The following is an 18085-nucleotide window of genomic DNA, read 5'->3' on the forward strand; positions in this document are numbered from 1 at the left end:
AGCGAGGCCGAGGCGGTGCCATTTTGGATCCGGGCGCGCCCTGCCGGCAGCTGTTTTGGGTCACGGCAAGGCGAGGCGGGGGCTCAGGCTTAGGGGAGGTTTGCGCCTCGGCTGGCTGTGTTGCCAGCCCTGATGGCAGCTTTGGTGCGTGGCGGTGCTGCTGTGTTGTGGCCTAGCGGAGCACGTAGTCTTGTGAAAGTAGCGGTGTTAGCTAGCCAGTTTAAGGATTGCTAGCGGTGTGTTACGTACAAAAGGCTGTATTTTAAGGGCTCCTAAGAAAAATAGGTAAGCGATAAGCACAAAACTGGAGATGTACTTGTAAGCAGGTTTCCTGACAGTTCCGTCACGCTTGGAGGAGGTCTGCTTTATTACTAACTGAGGTAAGAATGAGCACGTGAGCGACCCCATTCAAATTTTTAGCACCGGGGAGTTCCGCCTTCCGTTTTCAGCCCGTAGCAGCTCGCCCGGACCGGGGGGGGGGGCCTGCTGTGAGGGGAAAATGGCCGCTGCCCTACTCCAAGATGGCCGCTGCCCGCCCCTCACGCACGTTGACGACGCTTGTACGTAGCGCGCGCGCTCTCCGCTGCCTCCGCCCCAGCGTCGGGCCCGGGAACGGGCGGCGGGGCCGCGCTCCGGCTGACGTCCTTCCGTGAGGTGCCGCCGCCGCCCGCCCAGGCAGCGGGGCGAGGGGGAGAGCGGCCTCCCCGCGGGCTGCCGCCGTGCTCGGAGGCTGCGCCCCCCGCTCCTACCGGGCAGCGTCCCGGAGCTCTCGGTGAGTGCGTGTGGCTCCTCCGGCAGCGGGGTGGGCACCGGCGCCGCCCTTGGAGGCGGGCAAGGCAGCCGGGGCCGCGCTGCCGCCCTCCGGCGGAGGGTTCGCCGCTCGGTGCGTGCCCGCTGGGCTCCGTCTGTGGGGCTGGGCTCCTTTGCCCTGGCCCCTGCGGCCTGCCGGCTCCTGTGTGGCACCGGTTTCCAGGCACCAGCGGGCAGGTCCTGAGGGTCCGCCCGGGGGCTGCTTTTCCCGCCGGCTTCTCCCTGTGTGCTCGCAGCTCCGCTCTCTGGGGTGGCCTTTGTAACCGTATTTTCCCTCCGTCACCTCTTTCCAGAAGGACCTTCACGTCTTTCAGCCTTCCTAAAGAGGTGGCGCGTTGAGATCTAAGGTAAACTCTTGTGCTGTGGCGGTTGTTCCTGCAGATTGGGAAGCGCAGGGATGCTGCACCGGGGCTGCACCAGCAGCCAGCAGGTGCTTCGTGTGCTGCCTTGACTTCTCAGTAAATGGTTGGGTTCCACTTGTCAGGTCTGCTCATGCCATAATGCCTGAGGACAGTTTTCTGAGCAGAACTAGGCCATTTCAAGGCTGTTACCTTCCACAGTCGGAGGAGGTTACAGTTGTGCAGAGTGAAAACAAATTGGAGATTATTTCCTGTCATATATTTACCATTTAATAGGCCTTTTTATTCTTTCACAGCAAATGCATGTGCGTAGCTTCTTCTAAGTTTCAGGTGACTATGTTCTCGAGTTTAATTTGCATGTGTTTTTTTCCTTTTTAGATCACTTAATCCATTCCCAGTAATTAGCCAATATTTTGAACAAAAAGGAAAAGATGATGTCAAGACAGGCCTTTCTCTGCAGTTTGGGATCTCTGTATTTGTCCCTTCTGTTTGTATTTCTTCTAATGGATGTTTATGCAAGGCCTGCAAATAATTCAGCCCTCAAAGAAAAGCTAGCTGACAGCAAAGATGAGAATGAGATCTTGCCCCCTGATCACTTGAATGGGGTCAAAATGGAGATGGATGGACATCTTAACAAAGAATTTCATCAAGAAGTTTTTCTAGGAAAAGAGATGGAGGAGTTTGAGGAAGATTCAGAACCCAGAAAGAATAGGAAGAAGCTCATGGTCATCTTTTCAAAGTAAGTTGCATACATTGCCAAGAACACTGCAGCCTCCTCTGATCATCAGAGCGAATTTTGCAAATTTTTCTGTAATACTTAAAAATTGCAGGGATGAGGGGGAAAGCATCGTACTCTTAAGTGCTGTGTTTGTGTTAATGAGGTATGAACATGTCTTCTCACTCCTGAGAATGGTTTACACAAGTATGTGTTGATAGTCATGATCAGTATACAGGATTGATGCTGTGGTCTGGTAAAATTTCTGACAAAATATACTGTTTCTATGTGAAAAAACCTATGTAACCTCCTCAAATATGGAAATAATACTTTTTCCTGGTTTCCTGGCTCAATGAATAATCAATTACACTTTCATTTTAGATCAAGGAATTAGTCCTTGGTCGTAGGATACCATACAATCAATGAATTGGGAGGGTGGGAGTTTGTTGCAGTCTTGTTCAAGCAGTAATATGCTCTATGGCTTTACTATAAGTTTGGTTTCAATTTGCAATCTAAGCATCTTATTTATTGCTTGGTCTCATATTCCTATGGATCTTGGTTTTGTTTCTGTTGCGACTTCTGCAAATAACTGCAGAGGAAAACCACTGAAAAGACAGTAGTAAAAGTAGAAAGGAAGAAAAGGGACAGATAAACAACAGGATAAGATTGTGGTAAACTAACAGTTGTTTTCTGTTCATAAAACTTTCTAGTAGATGTGAGGTGTCTAAAATATGTTTTGCATGAAATGCGTCAAGCTTAAAAATAGCTATGCCTCACTATGCATACCAAGAATTCAGAACTTGTCAGCTTTCTTCATTAAGTTAGCAGTGCCATTGACAAAGCATTTAGTTCCTCAGAATTTAGAAAAAGAAAAGAGGGAGAATGAAACACGAGAACAGAAACATTAAATTTTTCTTTTGTAGCCTTTTTGAAAATTTCGTCTAGCTCGGTATAAAGATTCTAACTTTAGTTATAGACATTAAAGCATTTTTCCTTTTATGAAGCACTTGTGCTAGATATGTTTTATGTCAGCTAACAAACTGTCAGATGTTTGGAGATCAGTGAATGTAATGGAAATGGAACTCAAAATCAGTGCCAACTTTTAGAAGCTAGGTGGTAGAATTTGCTTTATTTGCATTTTTGCAATAGAGGATTAATTTTACTAGACCAGAAACTTAAATTACATTGGTGCTTTTAATGCTGATGATAGTGTGGGGATGCTCATATACCTGAGATAAAGTGAGAATGCTTAACAGAGCTGCTTTTTTTTTTTTTCTGCAAACTTCATTAACAGGGAAGGAATATCAATAATAATATTGGCTTTTATTATTTTTTTTTCTGGTGTTCTCTTGAGTAAAGGTAGCTAAAGCAAATAGGCAAGTGTGCCTTTTTCATTTAGAGTAGAATCCTTTATTACTGTCTGCTGGTCAGACCACTTGCGTCATTGGTAGGATATATACAAGTATTAAGATGGTGCTTAGAAGGTTTCATCTTCATTGCTATGTACGTACTGGAAACATTTGACTGTTGGTTAGTGAATTGTCATTCGCAAGCTGCAGGCTCTGTTCATTTCTGCCTATTTGTTATGAAAGTGGTTCTCTCGGGAAACTTAAAGCAATTGGATTCAAGATCAGCTTCACTCAGATACTTAAAATTACATTTCATCAGATGATCAGATTAGAAATGTAGGACAGCATTCGAAGGGCTTTGCTTTCTAGATGTACTCGTAAAGGCCGAGTGAAAAGAGAATTACTGTGAACTTCTGTGAAAACCTAGTAAGTCGCAGGCTTCCAGATATTTTGGAAATATTTTCTTTGAAGACATAAAGAAAACACACATGTTTTTTAGCTTATGAAAGCTGAGATTCTACAGCATGCCAGTGTGATATAGTCAATTCAAAGCATATATTATTGGCTAATAGAATTATTAAAAATAAAGTTGAACCACAGAAGCAAAGCTTCCCAAACTGTGGCTTTCTAGGCAGGCAAGCTATATGTGTCTGAAAGAACAAGTGGCATTTCATAATTCTATGTTTTAGTTTTCAAAGTCACTCTTCATGGGGAGGATATGCCTTACTTGTCTACAGAAGTGTTTTTTTACAAGCTAACCAGTACTTCTACTTTGCCCTGTAAAACTGGGGCATGGTGCAGAAAATCCTGTTTATCTTTTCAGCCTTCGTTCCCTGCCAAGGGTAAGTGTTCCAGGTACCTTCAGGTCAAGAAAGTCTGTGAGAGGGGCTTACTTGACATCCGTTCTTCTTCTCATAATTGTCAAAAGCTTATATTTGCTGTAGTCTCCATTTAAATAGTTTAAATTAGCCTGGAATCTATAGATTTTCTGTTATTTTTCTGTGTGGTGTAGTTCAGCTTGTGTAGGTGGGTGTCCATAGGAGGGAAGGAGAAAGGGTATTGAAAGCAATCAAGTGTGTTTGCGGTGACGCTGATTTCACTAATCAGTAGCATTGGGTACTAGAATTCAGTTTGGTGAGCTTTGCTTCTAAGGGTCAGTTGTCTTCTAAAATTACATGTACTGAACAAAACTGATAAATTCAAGTACGAAAGAATGTAATATGTGTGGCTTTCTGTCAGTGCTTTTATGGTGGACTTTACCTCTGTGAGTTTGAAATTCTTCTAGCATTTGAATTTTGCTGATGTTTTCAGCTACTTAGCCGCAGCCCTAGTTGTGATTTAAAAATTAAAATCTTTGTGTTAGCCGAGTGCCTTACCTTGATGGTTGTTCGTCAGGTTACAGGTTTAAATACGCCTTATGTTAAATACTACCACGTGCCGAGCTTTTTGGTTTCCTTTTTTCCCATTGTTTAAAAGTCATGAACTTGCCCTTTCCCAAAGCAGAACTTGTTCTGAATCCCACAGTGCTTGCAAGGGTAGTGCTCTCAGACTTTGCAGCTGTGACTGTGTTCTGTGTTCAGACTGCGCAGAGGGAGCGGTTTTGGCAGGATCCGTGCAGCCTTTCTTAATTTGAGGTTTGTCTCGTAGCCTAAAACAGTATTAATTTCTACTGGTATGCATTGTATCTATAGTGGGAAGGTGCCAGCAACGACAGCCAATGTTGGACAATAGCAGGTAGAATAAAGAATGAGGAGAGGGGACATTTTAAGCTTTCCCATTTTTATATCTTTGGTTTAGAGTACAGATCTGTATTATTCAGTGAAAAAAGTATTTATGCTGTATGCTACTGGAAGGTTTTTAGTAGTGTGTGCACCTTGATTTGTGTTTTTTCCAAACCGGTACATTTAAATATACGTTGATAAATTTTGCGTATCCTCTACCATGTAAAGCAGAGCTTTGCTTTGGTTTCTGTTATTAAAAATTATTTTCTGGATCTGCTTTTCATTATTTGGATGAAACAGAAACCAACTTTAAAGTGGTATGCATTAGGTGCTCAAGGAAATGATTATCTTTAGACCTTTAGGTAAGAACACTGCCTTCCTGCTCCCCCCCCAGTCCCTCCGGCAGAATTTTGGTGTTGGCATTTAGGAACCGGAAAACCTGAATGGCCAATATTCATTGATAATGCTTTCATATGTGGACCTTTTGAGAGCTGGCCACAAAAACCTGATTTTTAATGGCTTGTGGTTCAGAAACTGGGCTGAAGTATTTAAAACCTGTTCTTACAGGCTTGACTTCGATATTCAATGCAGCCCTTACTATAGGGTTTTGTTAAGGACAGGTTTAGAATTATCCTACGGAGTAGCATACTTGCTTTTTTCTTACTCAAAGTTAGTATTAACATTCTGGCTGTGAATAATGAAATATAGTTTGACTAGTCAGTGAAGTGTTAACCCTGTACTTAGGCATTATAAGGAGCTGTTATGTCTGATGCTGCCCATTACTGAAATGTATTAATACTAATGGTATTTATCATGTTGCATCAGCCACTGTCTGGGCTGTGGTTTATCTATAATTGTCTTTGGAATGAGACAAGTAATGAGATAAATTGCTCTCTGTAGTCTGTTTTTTAATTCAAGTTTATGGTAACAGTAGTCCCTGCTTTTACAAAAACTTTCTTTGCTGTCAATTCGGGAAGTAGCACATCATATACCTATGTTTTTACAAATTTGAGATAGCGCTCTCTTGTAGGAAAAGAGCAATCAAGTTCTTTTGCTTTTCATTCGGGTTTTTATTTGGAGCTGAAGACATGAAGTTTGAGAAATTGTCATGAGATTTCTGTACAGATTGCCAAGGAAGGTTTGAGCAAAGTTGTAATCTGGGATGATGTTCTTCCTTGGATTCGTCTTGTTTTCTTGAATTTAAATTCTTCCTTGGCAGTACTTGTTCTTCAGTAATTTTTTTAAAGGGTTCATTAGAATGTACTGCTCTTCCCTAACATCTTTTGAGTGTTCTGACCTGTCTGCCTCAGAAAACTGGTTGCCCATCACCATGTTATAGAATCAGTTATCCCTGACTTACCAGTATTAAGTTGTTCAGCAACAGGTAGTGATCTAATCTTGTCGGTATTAGCAGGAATGTTTTCAAGCAGTCCATTCTGAGTGAGGTAGTTACCGAAGGAAGCATGGATAGTCTCTTGTTTTTATTGCCTTAGATGGTAACCTCACAGCAGGATCATATCTGATACTTCATGCAGTTGTAAATACTCCTCAAAAGCAGAAGTGCTGTTTATGGACCCTGAAAGGATTTCGGCTCACCTTGTACAGTCAGTGTCTGCTAGTTCATGAAAATCTGAGTCGTTGGAGGCTTCTTGTGCACTGTGGTAATAGAACAAAGGGCTACTCCTGAGTTAGAACACCAGTAAATGGGATTTGTTACCTTTCTCCCTGGCTACAATGTGATTTAAATGGCAAGTACAGCTTGGAAGAAGTAAGTTATATTATAGCTTTGATGTGAGGAAACTAGCATGTTAAATGTTGAGGGGAAGATGCTTTGGTTTCCTGTCTCACTTCCGGTAGTACCTATTCCGGATCAAAACCCACATTTGTTCACCTAGTAAGTGCAAAGTGGCGCGAGCAGAATGCGACCATTTTACTGGTCTCTTCGTTGCTACTGAAAAGTTGCTAATACTGAGCCTGTGCATATAGATGTGGAGAGACGTGATACAATTTTTAAAATTACTAATAGTACATTTATTAATAGAGCTAAGTGTTGCAGAAGATTAGGTGTTAGGGTTGCTATTTGGCTTAAGCTTTTAATATTTAGTTGACATTTAAAGGCAAATCTCGTATCTAATAACTTGAGTTTCAATGATGACACTTCAGTACTGTTAAGATGGTGATAACAAACTGCTAAAAAAGCCAGAGTTTAGCTGTTGGGGTTTTTTTGTTGTGTTGGGTTTTTTGTTTGTTTTTTGTTGTTTGTTTTTTTTTAATTGAACAAGAGTGGTTTTGGTATGCTTTAAATAACATCTTGCCTCCTGAATGTTAGTTTTTTCAGTTTTAAATAGTTACATCTTTTTTGAAGAAATACTTAATGATATGCTCAAAAAAGCCTTAAAGTGGCATGTTACTGTTTTTGTATTTGTTCTTCAACTGTAACTTTTACATTAACAACTTCTTAATGAAATAGGCGTTAATGAAATGGATGGTATGGCAGTGTATCTTAATATGATAAAGCAGTATTGGTAATACCTTAAGGAGAATTGTGGATTGTCAGATTGGATGCTTACTGATAAATTTAGGTAGAAAAAAGTTTAGTTCTGTAGCTCGATAGCACTGAGCACAAGCGTATCCTTTGACAAAGCAAAGTGAGCCTGATAACTCAGAAACCTAATGGTGAACAAATGTATGGGCAGAAATTTCAAATGTGTTAAGAATTAAAAACTATCAGCTGTGATGTGTTATCGGAGATCTAGGTACAATAAAGGAAACTTGGTTTGTTTGGGGTTTTTTCCCCACTTACAAGTGCTACAGTCAGAGTATCAAGTAGTTTGACAGTCCTTGCACCAAGGTTATTCACGTTATATTTTCATTGTTTTTAATGGTCATGACAGTTGTGATGTGATCTAAGCAGACACAGGGAGGCAGCTCATCAGTAAACTTTAGAGATCTTGGAAGATAAAGGTAAAAAGAACTTGAGAAGATACATTGAGAGGGAGTTAGTGGCTTGAGAGAATGTGAGAGAAGAAATTTTTTAAAGCAGTGACAGTCTGCAGCAGCTGGCAGTTGACAAGTCTGAACCAATAGGGAATGAGCTAATATGCCATGAGTGATCTGTTTGTGGTTTCCTCTACTTCAAAATTTTACTCAAAAGCATAATACTGAAATGGGTTAACTTACAGCAAAATGAAGTATGGCTGGATTTTCACCTAGATGTTTTAGTTAAATTAAATTATGAAATAAGTGGCTAAATTCCTACTTGTTTACTCTTGTAATTGGAAGAATGTACAACTTCTGAGAAGGGGTTATAAATACACTCTTTTCTGTAGCAGTCTGTTTGTTATTGTTGATTAAAGTAATTAGAATAAAATATATACCACCTCCCCCTAATCTCCAAATCTAAATCTTGCTTGCTATTCATCCATAGAGTGGATATAAATAACGATAAAAAGATAGGTGCGAAAGAGATGCAACGCTGGATCATGGAAAAGACAGATGAACATTTCCAGGAAGCTGTGGAAGAGAATAAAATGCACTTCCGAGCTGTGGACCCTGATGGTGATGGTAAGATGAATGATTCTTTCATCTCCTGGTGATATCATGTGTCAGTTGTTAGTAGCCAGACCTGCTGACTGCTCTTCAGATGTGCTGTGACAGAAATCTAACTTCCTTCGGACTGCGTGTAATCACAACTGTTTTGATCCGTACAGAAGACAATAGAGCAAGGAAGTAAGGTGCTCCAGTCAGCGTTGTAGTCCCGTGTTGACCGCTGTGTTATTTCACTTGCGGTCATAGGAAATGATAAGAAGTTAAGTGGCTGAGCCAGGGATGGGGTGAGGACAGTGACATAAACAGGTTATTTTCACAGGGCCTGTCTGGTCTAAAGAAACATAAAAGTGAATCAGGTGATAGCTTTCATGTTGCGATTCATAAAGCTTAGCGTGATGGCCATGCTGGTGAACCAAAAGGTTTTACCACAGATTGTTTTAAGTAATGAAACCAAAATTTGTCATTTAAGCATACTATGTGGTGTCTGAGATATGGTTCTTTCTTACAGGCCATGTGTCCTGGGATGAATATAGAATTAAATTTTTGGCAAGTAAGGGATTTAATGAAAAAGAGATTGCAGAGAAGATAAAAAACAACGAAGAGTTGAAAATAGATGAAGAAAGTAAGTGCGGCCCATTGATGTGTGTCAGCTTTTCTTTTACTTTCCTAAAACCAGAGTACCAAAACTGTACTTAATGAAAGATGAATGTTTTAGATGTTGTTCTGCTTCTGCACAAATGTAGAACGTAAGTCATAAAACAAACACTAGATTTCTTTCCAACTCAAATCTGCCTTCCCAACACTCGTGATGTAAATATTTAACACTGAAAAAACTTGGTTGTTTGTTACTATTTGAGTAGTTTTCAGTTATTTATGTTTAACAGTCTGCTAAAATTTGTCAGACCTGTGTTGTGCTGTGGACTGTTGCATTGTTAATAGGGGTCCCCTAATAACCAGGTCCCTGGTGCTCCATGTGAAAGGGAGCTGCTACGTACAGTTCCTGTTACTAAAATTGTGGAGGAGTGTATGCGCTACTGAGCAGCGCTGTGTTTATATGTAGGTACGTGCTTAGGCACTGCAGAGCAGTTGATAGCAGAAGGTTGCCTAAGAATCATTTCGTGTTTCATCTGAGTTCTCTAGGAAGAGATTGATCGTTTCTTCCTTATTACTTTTGAAACTTCCATTTGAATCTGGCTTGGTATAAACATGGGAACTCTTCTCAAAGGTAATCTCCCCACTCCCCCCATCTAGAAGTGTTAAAATTTACTGTTAAGTAAAACAAGAAGCCTTAGCCTTTCCTTGCAGGAATTAGTAATTTAAAAGTGAGTTATGTTATATTCTCCATTTATCAAAAAGCATCTAAAATGCAAATGACCTTTTGAATTTTATGGCAGGGAAAACACCTGTGTTGCATGTTCTATGGCAGTGTGGTCAACTACGTTTACAGGAATGCTCATCAGATAAAAGATTTGCTGAATAAGGGAAGTGTGTACATAGTCATTGTTCTACCTAGGTAACAAGCCTTGTTTGGGAAAATCAGATTAGTTATCTACAGCTTCCTGAGGACGATAAGCAAAACTTATTTTCATTCTCTAGTGCAGTGTAAAAATACTCTCTTTCAGTCCATATAATAATAATGGAATGTGTGGATCTTAAGGCATGTTCTGAGTTTTGCGCAGCACACTACAGTTTGGCCAAAACTAGAGACATGACTTAATTTATGCAGATAAGTTTCATACTGATTGCTGACAGCTGAGTTTCATTTAAGACTAATAATAGTAGGCAAAGGGAGATAGACTTGTGACTTCTAACATTTGGGGTTGGCTACACTGGAAGACTAAGCAAGTGATTTGATTATTCTGTGTTAATACTTGTGTCCTTGATATGAGTAAAACTTGCTATTTACAAACTGCCCTAAGATTCATATTAAAACTCTGAAGAATTTCTTTACCCTTCATAAAAAAAAACATTCACCGAAGACTTAAATTTTAACTGCTAGCTGCAGTTAAAAAATGTAGATGTGACTGAGGTTTTTTTCTGCCCCCACCCCCCTTGTAACTCAGCAACCAAAGCATGCAGTTTATTAAATTTAAATTTAAAAAAAAGTTTATCTAAAGACTTTATAGACTTTCAGAATGTTTTTAAAACTTGAGAAAAGCCAGTGCTTCAGATTTGTGTGTGTTGGTGTGTTTTGCAGATAGCAGGGTGTGCTACAGACAGTAGTTTTTCCAGTGTGTCATGTAGAAAACCCTCACACCAGAAAAAGAATACTCTGTATTTTTCCTTCTTGGTTATGTTCAGGACCATTAAGTATGCAGTATTCACGTTGTGTGTTGCAGGATAGTTTTTTCTTCAAATCAGATGCATGGTTTTAGTGGAAACTCATGCACAAATTATGATTCTCCATTAAATTTAGGAAAAATTCAGCACTTCAGAAGTGTTTGTCTACATGGTATAAGATGAAGTGAAAGAAGTGGAAATGTAAAGTGACTTTGGAGCTGATGTATTTGTTAGTACACATGTACTTCAACTTGTGTTTTCTCCTTGCAGTAAAAATATTTCCCTTTATTGAATTATTATGATAACTAAAACGTAATGCAGGGCTTAGGTCTGAAGTTGGAATGCTTTCTCATTTAGAATAGGCAAAGTAGCTAAAAAGAGTACTAAGTACTTGTATCCTTAAGTAACTGAAAACTAAATATGTTTCTTGGTGCTTAGCTTCGCATCTGTTCTGGATGTTTCCAAACTTTCTTTTGTGGAGTTATAGTCTTAAATCTCTCGTAGTTTCAATAAATCACATTTTTAGGCTGAAATACCAGGTGATGTATCTGAGTCTAAGGGTATAAGTTCTCTCTGGGTAGGTGATTCTTTTGAATTCTGAGCCTTTGATAGGGTGATGGAAGAAGGGAAGAGCAGAGGCAGGGCACAAGACTCTTCATAGCTTAGTCCTCTACTTTATGACTTTGCTTATACTGCTTTTTCAGTTAGATACTTTGAAATGTTTTATTGACTGCTGTAAAAAGTAGGCTTTGATTTTTCTTTTTTATAATCTTGTTTTAATACAGTTCTTAAGCTTAATTCATATGTAGTTTTCTGAAGGGTGAGGGTGCTATCTGGAATTGTGGTGTGGCTGGTGTGGTATACATAACTCAAAATTTGTGGTAGATCCTTGTATCATTTTGTTAATTTAAAACCTGTGAGCTTGAATGTACCTAAAAAGATTTCCAAACGATAGTACAGCTGGTTTTGGTTTAGATAATGTTGTGTTAAGAAATGCCAAAAGCTGAATATTGTAACAATGAGGTAGTAAAATGTGCCCCTTTTGATCCATGCTTGGAACCACTGTATCGGCAAAGTGGGCGCTTTACAGGTGCTGTGGAGTAGAGTAAACCTCTGTGGTGCTGTTAGCCAAAGCACTGGTGCAGCGGTGCTTCACAGATGAAAAGCATCTTTCTAGATTTAATGGTAGTCATGTTATCTCTTCATAGAAGAAAACATGCTAAATGTTAAGGGGTTTGTTCTATGGTTATTATTTGGGTAGGAAAAGAATTGGTTGACCTCTTCCATTCTTGTAGATATTAATTAGGTGTGTGGTGTCACAACTGCGATACACAGAGATAGTGAATCTGAAGAATATTTTGAAGTTGAAGAGTGTTTTGGTTCTTTCAATGCACAGGGCTGGCAAAGTAGAAAACAAAGATTTTTTTTTTTTTCAGCAGGTACTGCTGGTATTCAGGCAGGTGAAAGAGCTGTTGGTAGTGGGCTTCAAAATACGAAAATAAGAAAGGTGAACTAGCACTGAACAAAGCTGGATTATTCATACCACCTACCAGAACCAGCTAACAATACTGGTAGGACAATAGTTTTCACTTGAGATGTTGAAGTTTCAATGCAGGTGTAGCAAAGTCTTTATTTTAATCTCCTAATTTCAGTTTCCGTTGTTTGTTTAAAGGATCTTTCCTAGTGTTTCAGCATAGACTAGACAAAACTAATTGCACTTTGTTTTCCCTCAGCACTCACTTTCCCCAAGAGTTGAACTGTAAAATTAATTGTTCCATAGGTCATCCTTGTTTAAACAGTTGAGTAACAGGGAAAGGTACATATTTTTTAAGAACTTTAAATAGTTTGAACATGATAGCTTACATCTTTTTCTTAAATTTCTAGCACAGGAAGTTTTAGATAACCTGAAGGATCGGTGGTACCAAGCTGACAACCCACCTCCTGATCTGTTGTTGAATGAAGAAGAATTCTTGTCTTTTCTTCATCCAGAGCATAGTAGAGGAATGCTGAAGTTCATGGTGAAAGAAATCATCCGAGATTTGGGTATGCAATTGTAGAACACATTTCTTGGGAGTTGTTTGCTTGTCCCATTTTATTGGGTAAACTTACGTTGTTGCCCTGTCACGGGTCAATACAAAATTTTGGCACATCTTATTTGCTCTGTTCTACACATATTCTAATGTGATGAGTAGGAAAAAGAAATTTAGCACAAATGCTGGCGTCTCTGTGGAGTTGTCTGTGTGTCTCAAAACTATATTTAGTCTCTGGCTGTTAAAAGAACAGCATGACATTATATGTTAGAAGGATATTCTCAGTACTTCATATGAAGAAGATCAGCTGACAGTGAAGTAGCTCACTGAAGTGCTACTGCATTGTAGGGTTACTGTAGCAAAAGTAGGAAAGGTTTGATGAATAATCAAATACTATAAAATATATTGATGTGAATGTTCCATGAGGAGGACATTAATTGCTTTGTACTTCCCCAGTACAGCAACCATGTGAGAGTCATGACGTACAGTCATGAAAGTGGAAGTAAATGGTTGAGGTTTCTAAATAATTATTTTTTAAAAAAAATTTCATATGTATTGGCACACATGTTTTTTCTTCTGTGAGTCAATAATGATGCATATTGAAAACTGCTAGAACACCTGGTTTAAAAAAAAAACAAACAAAACAAACTGTGACTTTGCTGGTTGTTAGCTTAATAAATATGAAGAGTTTCCAGTGATACTTGAGTACATGATGCATTACCTCATCGCTAATACAAGCGGAGACTGGATACAGATGTAGGAAAATGGCTGTTGCAGTAGATTGTTTCTTTTTTCAATCAGGAAAAAAAAAAAAAGGCTCAGCTTGCCATCTGGTCTGTCCTTCAGGTCCAGAAAAACTCTTGTGTTTTGTTTTTTTTTTTTTTTTTTTAGTATATTGATAAGTGATGTTTTTTAGCCTTCTAAAACATTGTGTGTATACCTGAATACAGAGTTTTTGGCTAACGAAAGATATAAACAGTAACAGTTATTTTCTGCTGGAGTCATGTAGACTGCTGAAACCAGGCAGACTGTACCAGTGACATCTCTGACTTGAAGGAATTTCTCATTTTTAATGGGCATTAAGCAGATAATCTTCAGGTACTGTGTGCTTCTGTTGTAGATCAAGATGGAGATAAGAAACTTACCCTTTCAGAGTTCATTTCATTACCTGTTGGTACTGTAGAGAACCAGCAAGCTCAAGATATTGATGACGACTGGGTAAAAGACAGAAGGAAGGAATTTGAGGAGGTCATTGATGCTAACCATGATGGTATTGTCACAATGGAAGAGCTGGAGGTAAGTCTTCAGATAGTTCTAGTGATTTTAAAACTAGTAGTTGATTTTTAAACACAAGATTGAAATTGCTTTAGGCACAATGAAGTCCAAAAATATTTGAATTAACAGTATGGTGTGTGGGTCTGCTTTACAAAACTGTGGGTTATAGTATTGCTCAATACTGCTTACAGATAGTGTTGTTAGGTGTTTTGTTAAAGAGGAGGAGGAGTATTCACAGGTGTGCTTTTAGGGTTTTGTCACATAAATGTATGGATATGGAGTGCTTGAAAGCGTGTCACAGACTTCATTAGGTGCACAGATTATTGGGAGAATGAGTCATACTTAGTTGCAAATGGAGTAACTGGCAACCTATATTCATTAAAAAAAAAAAATAAAAATAACAAAATAACAAAACCACCCAAAAATGAACCAAAACCCACGAGAACCCACAAACCCTGGGGCCCCAGTAGCCTAGAAAATAGCAGAGATCTCTTGTCTTTCGGTGTGTTTCTCTTTTTCTTTTTTTTTCTTTTTTTTTTCTCCCAAAACCCAATTATTTTTTTCAAGTGTGGGTTTGTGGCCTTTTTAGAATTTGATTAGCAGAAGTAAACTTTCTAGTTTACTTCTTTCTAGTAAACTAGAAGAAGTTGCTTTCTTTCAGTTATTCTGTCTGCAGAATAGTCTACCAAACAATACGAAGTACTTTTACCCTATAGTTGTGGCAGTTTTGCAGCCAGCGGAGGAGGCTCATGGCTCACTTTCAGCTTTGTTTTTTTTCCTTTCTGGATGCAAGAATATACTTTTGACTAACAGAATTCAAACTGCAGCATAGGCAGTGTGAAAGGGGAACTTATAAAACGTTGGCCTTTTCCCTGACATAGGGGGAATGTTGAATTTCCCAACTTCAGTATGCAAATACGTGGGTACGAACGATAGCGGTAGTATGGATAAACAATTGTACTGTTACATAGGTAACATTAATAGCCTTTTTACTGAGATGAAAGCTAGAAAAGCTTGAAAGCTTTTAATCTGTTTCAGGTTAGGTAAAAGAGCAAAATGCTTCGTTTCTGAGACTTCTGACCTCTGTAATGTCTGCTTGGTGGTTTAAAATGGAACAAGAAAGTTCTGAATTGAACATGTTCTAAAAGATTATCTCCAGAAACCAGAAAATTCAGGTCATATCGATCGATAGTGGCCCACTTTTGAATTGATACATCTTCACAAGATTTGATAGTGAGTTTAGTTTTCAACCAAAATGTCAAAAAATATTTTTATTGTAGACACTGGCATACGCTGGGAAAATCTGGATTTCTGTTAGAACAGCCAGGGAAGCAGCGAATGGAAAAATAGTTAGGGGATAGATGTAAGCCTGTTAAAAAGATGGAAGAAGGTGTTAGCAGATGAGTTATGTTCACTCTGGGGTGGCTTATGTTGCTCTCATAATTGCTGATGCTTACATAGAGCTAAGGCTCATAATTCTGATGTGTGGAAATGTGTGCTTAGTGATTGAAAATAATTTTCTTACTCGTTTTAGGAATATATGGATCCTATGAATGAATACAACGCCCTAAATGAAGCAAAGCAAATGATAGCAGTAGCAGATGAAAATCAAAACCATCACTTAGAGCTGGAGGAGATCCTGAAATATAGCGAATACTTCACGGGCAGCAAGCTTATGGACTACGCACGTAATGTCCATGAGGAGTTCTGATCCTGCTCGCTTTTCCAGAGCTCTGAAGCACTTTCTTGCTTTCAAAAAAAAAAAAAAAAAACGGCCACAAAGCAAAAGAAAACCCCAATCCCCAAACAGACAGAAAGTTATTTTGCTGCTATCTGTGTTACATGCCTACAGTGTGTTGTCCTAGACTTAAAAAAACCTTCCGTCCATACACAGGATCTGCAGCTCTGTTGCCTTCGGTATGAGGGGAAAAAGGCTTGTAAAGTAACGAGGCAGATACTGGACTACATCAGTTCGCCCTGGTTTGTACGGTTAATCCAGCTGAAGATTCAGTTGCTTTTGGTAACCATATTTGGTGGAGGCTTCTCAAATACTTAACTCTTCTCTTTGCCCTCATAGCTGCTGATCCATGGAAATCACAAACGACACTGAAAGGTGTTGGCTTTTGTAAAGGGGATTGTCGTTCAGATATGTGTGTTCTGACCTCATGAGAATATCCGTACGTAGACAGATTGGCTAATCTTCTAGTATTTTTCTCAGTGCATCTCAACCTACTTATGTATTGTTGAGAATTTAACCTGAGTTCTCCCTTCATCTTTAGGAGCTGTGGTAACAACCTAAAACTTCTGCATCTACTTTAAAAAGAAAAAGGGTTATAGTGTGACAGGGGTTTTGTTTGCAGCTGCACTGGGAGCATGAGAGACTGGAGATTGCTTAGGTCTTAAAAAAAATCAAATTTCCTCCTAAAATGAAACAATGGGGAAAGGTTTCTTTGTGGACTCAAAGATGCTGGACAGAGCAATAGGATTCACCTAGGTATATGATTACTACTTAACGAAAATTCATTGTTAAAACTAGTGTAATTACTTGCCTCTGCAAGTCAATGATGCTGGCAAACACATGAATGATGAAGCGGGGGGAAATACACAGGCTTGGCTTGCAAACTGCTTTTGCCAGAGCGATGTACAGTCAACACTTGGGAAGCCTTATGATCAGTTTGCTTTTGGGTAATCTTTGAAAGCATCTTGCAACACAAGGGTCATATCCACTACAGTCTAAAATAGAAAATTTATTTTTACTCTGCTTCCATCTTTACTGTAAAAACCCCTCTTTCTGAACGGTTGCTTGAAAATCCAAGTGAGATGTTATATTTGATTAAATTTATTCTCTTAATATAATGTAAATACAAGTATTGCTGCTGTCTGTTTCTGTTTCAGTATTCCCCTCCCTCCCCCCCCTTTTTTTTTTCTTGTAAAATGCCTTGTATCAAGAGTCTTTTTATATACATACCCTTTTTCATTAAATATTTTTCTCCATGCTTTGGAAATGTTGCTGGTTTTAGGTTTGTCAGTGAGTGCTTTTCAGAGGGGTGACAAACTAAAATGCAATTTTGAAAGGACTTGGAGAGGGATAAATTCAGTTAATAATCTTGTGTTTAAATGAGCTTAGAATGTCTGCCACGTTAGTCAGCCCCTGTACAAACACCCCAAGACGGCAGGCTAGTGAAATTTTAATATGGCTAGAATCTGGAGATGCTCAAAACAAAATCCTGTCTCTAAAAATAGGGTGCTTAGCAGAAGTCATAGGTGATTGGTTTAGATTGATTGACAAAAGGTCTAGGTTTTGCTGTGCTGTTGTTCTAAGGCTTCATAAATATATAATGTCCTGCACTTAACTAACACAAAATTGTGTGTAAACAGTTCGGTTGTTCGCAGGCTAGTTAAGACAAAGGTTTTAGCATTATTAGTTCATAATTGTATAAATGTCCTGACTACACGTTTGTATTATATTCTAGTTGTTTGCGCAATCCAATTATTAAGATACAACTTGAGCAGACAAGTCAGCCAGGCAGCCGCCGCGGCAGAGCTCGGGCGACCAGCTCTGTGAGCCGGGGGACCAGCTCTGATGGAGGCGGGTGGCCGCAGAGGCGAAGGGCTGGCTCCTGCTCCGGCAGGGAAGGTGCCAGGTAGGAGTGACGCTGCCGGCCCGTGGGTGCCTGGGCTACCGGCTCTGTGAGCCGAGGGAATGGCCCCGCTCGCCGTTCTGCTCTCGGGCCGGTGGGCTGAGGAGCTTGCGGCCGAGCGCCTCCGGCAGAGCTGAGAACGTGCCGGGGCGCTTCGCCCGGCTCTCGGAGCAGGTAGCCAAGTGCTCGGTGCTTCCTTCTCTCCCTCCCGGACCGCCGGCGGCTCGGCTGCCCTCCGCCGGGGCTGGCCCCTGGGTGCCTCGCAGCCGGTGTGGCATAGGCTCCGCACGTACCCTCGCTGTGCCCTGCGGGGCCGGACCACGCTGTGGGCTACCGGTTGCCCACGAGGGCGGCCC

The 18085-nt window shown here is 40.0% G+C and overlaps 1 protein-coding gene across 4 annotated transcripts; it reads left to right on the forward strand.

The window, feature by feature from the left end:
- Nucleotides 1-120: 120 nt before the first annotated feature.
- Nucleotides 121-16955, forward strand: SDF4 (stromal cell derived factor 4). 4 transcript variants are annotated; one of them, XM_080379746.1, is made up of 8 exons: nt 121-380; nt 1104-1157; nt 1548-1908; nt 8382-8518; nt 9012-9125; nt 12668-12826; nt 13934-14109; nt 15623-16955. In XM_080379746.1, the coding sequence occupies exons 3-8, from the start codon at nt 1601-1603 to the stop codon at nt 15797-15799; spliced, it is 1071 nt and encodes a 356-aa protein (XP_080235872.1). In that variant the 5' UTR covers nt 121-380; nt 1104-1157; nt 1548-1600; the 3' UTR covers nt 15800-16955. The 4 variants fall into 4 exon arrangements, with proteins under 4 accessions (XP_080235872.1, XP_080235873.1, XP_080235870.1 ...); XM_080379744.1 differs by lacking the exon at nt 121-380 and adding an exon at nt 495-772; XM_080379747.1 differs by lacking the exon at nt 1104-1157.
- Nucleotides 16956-18085: the final 1130 nt, after the last annotated feature.

Source organism: Falco punctatus (assembly GCF_963210335.1).
Source record: "Falco punctatus genome assembly, chromosome: 3".
Lineage (NCBI taxonomy): Eukaryota > Metazoa > Chordata > Aves > Falconiformes > Falconidae > Falco > Falco punctatus.

Bases quoted from the DNA above. Each gene is read 5' to 3' on its own strand.
- SDF4 (XM_080379746.1), top strand. From the start codon at position 1,601: ATGATGTCAAGACAGGCCTTTCTCTGCAGTTTGGGATCTCTGTATTTG. The intron at 9,126-12,667 runs GTAAGTGCGGCC...TTAAATTTCTAG, and splicing joins GTTGAAAATAGATGAAGAAA to CACAGGAAGTTTTAGATAAC. The intron at 12,827-13,933 runs GTATGCAATTGT...CTTCTGTTGTAG, and splicing joins AGAAATCATCCGAGATTTGG to ATCAAGATGGAGATAAGAAA.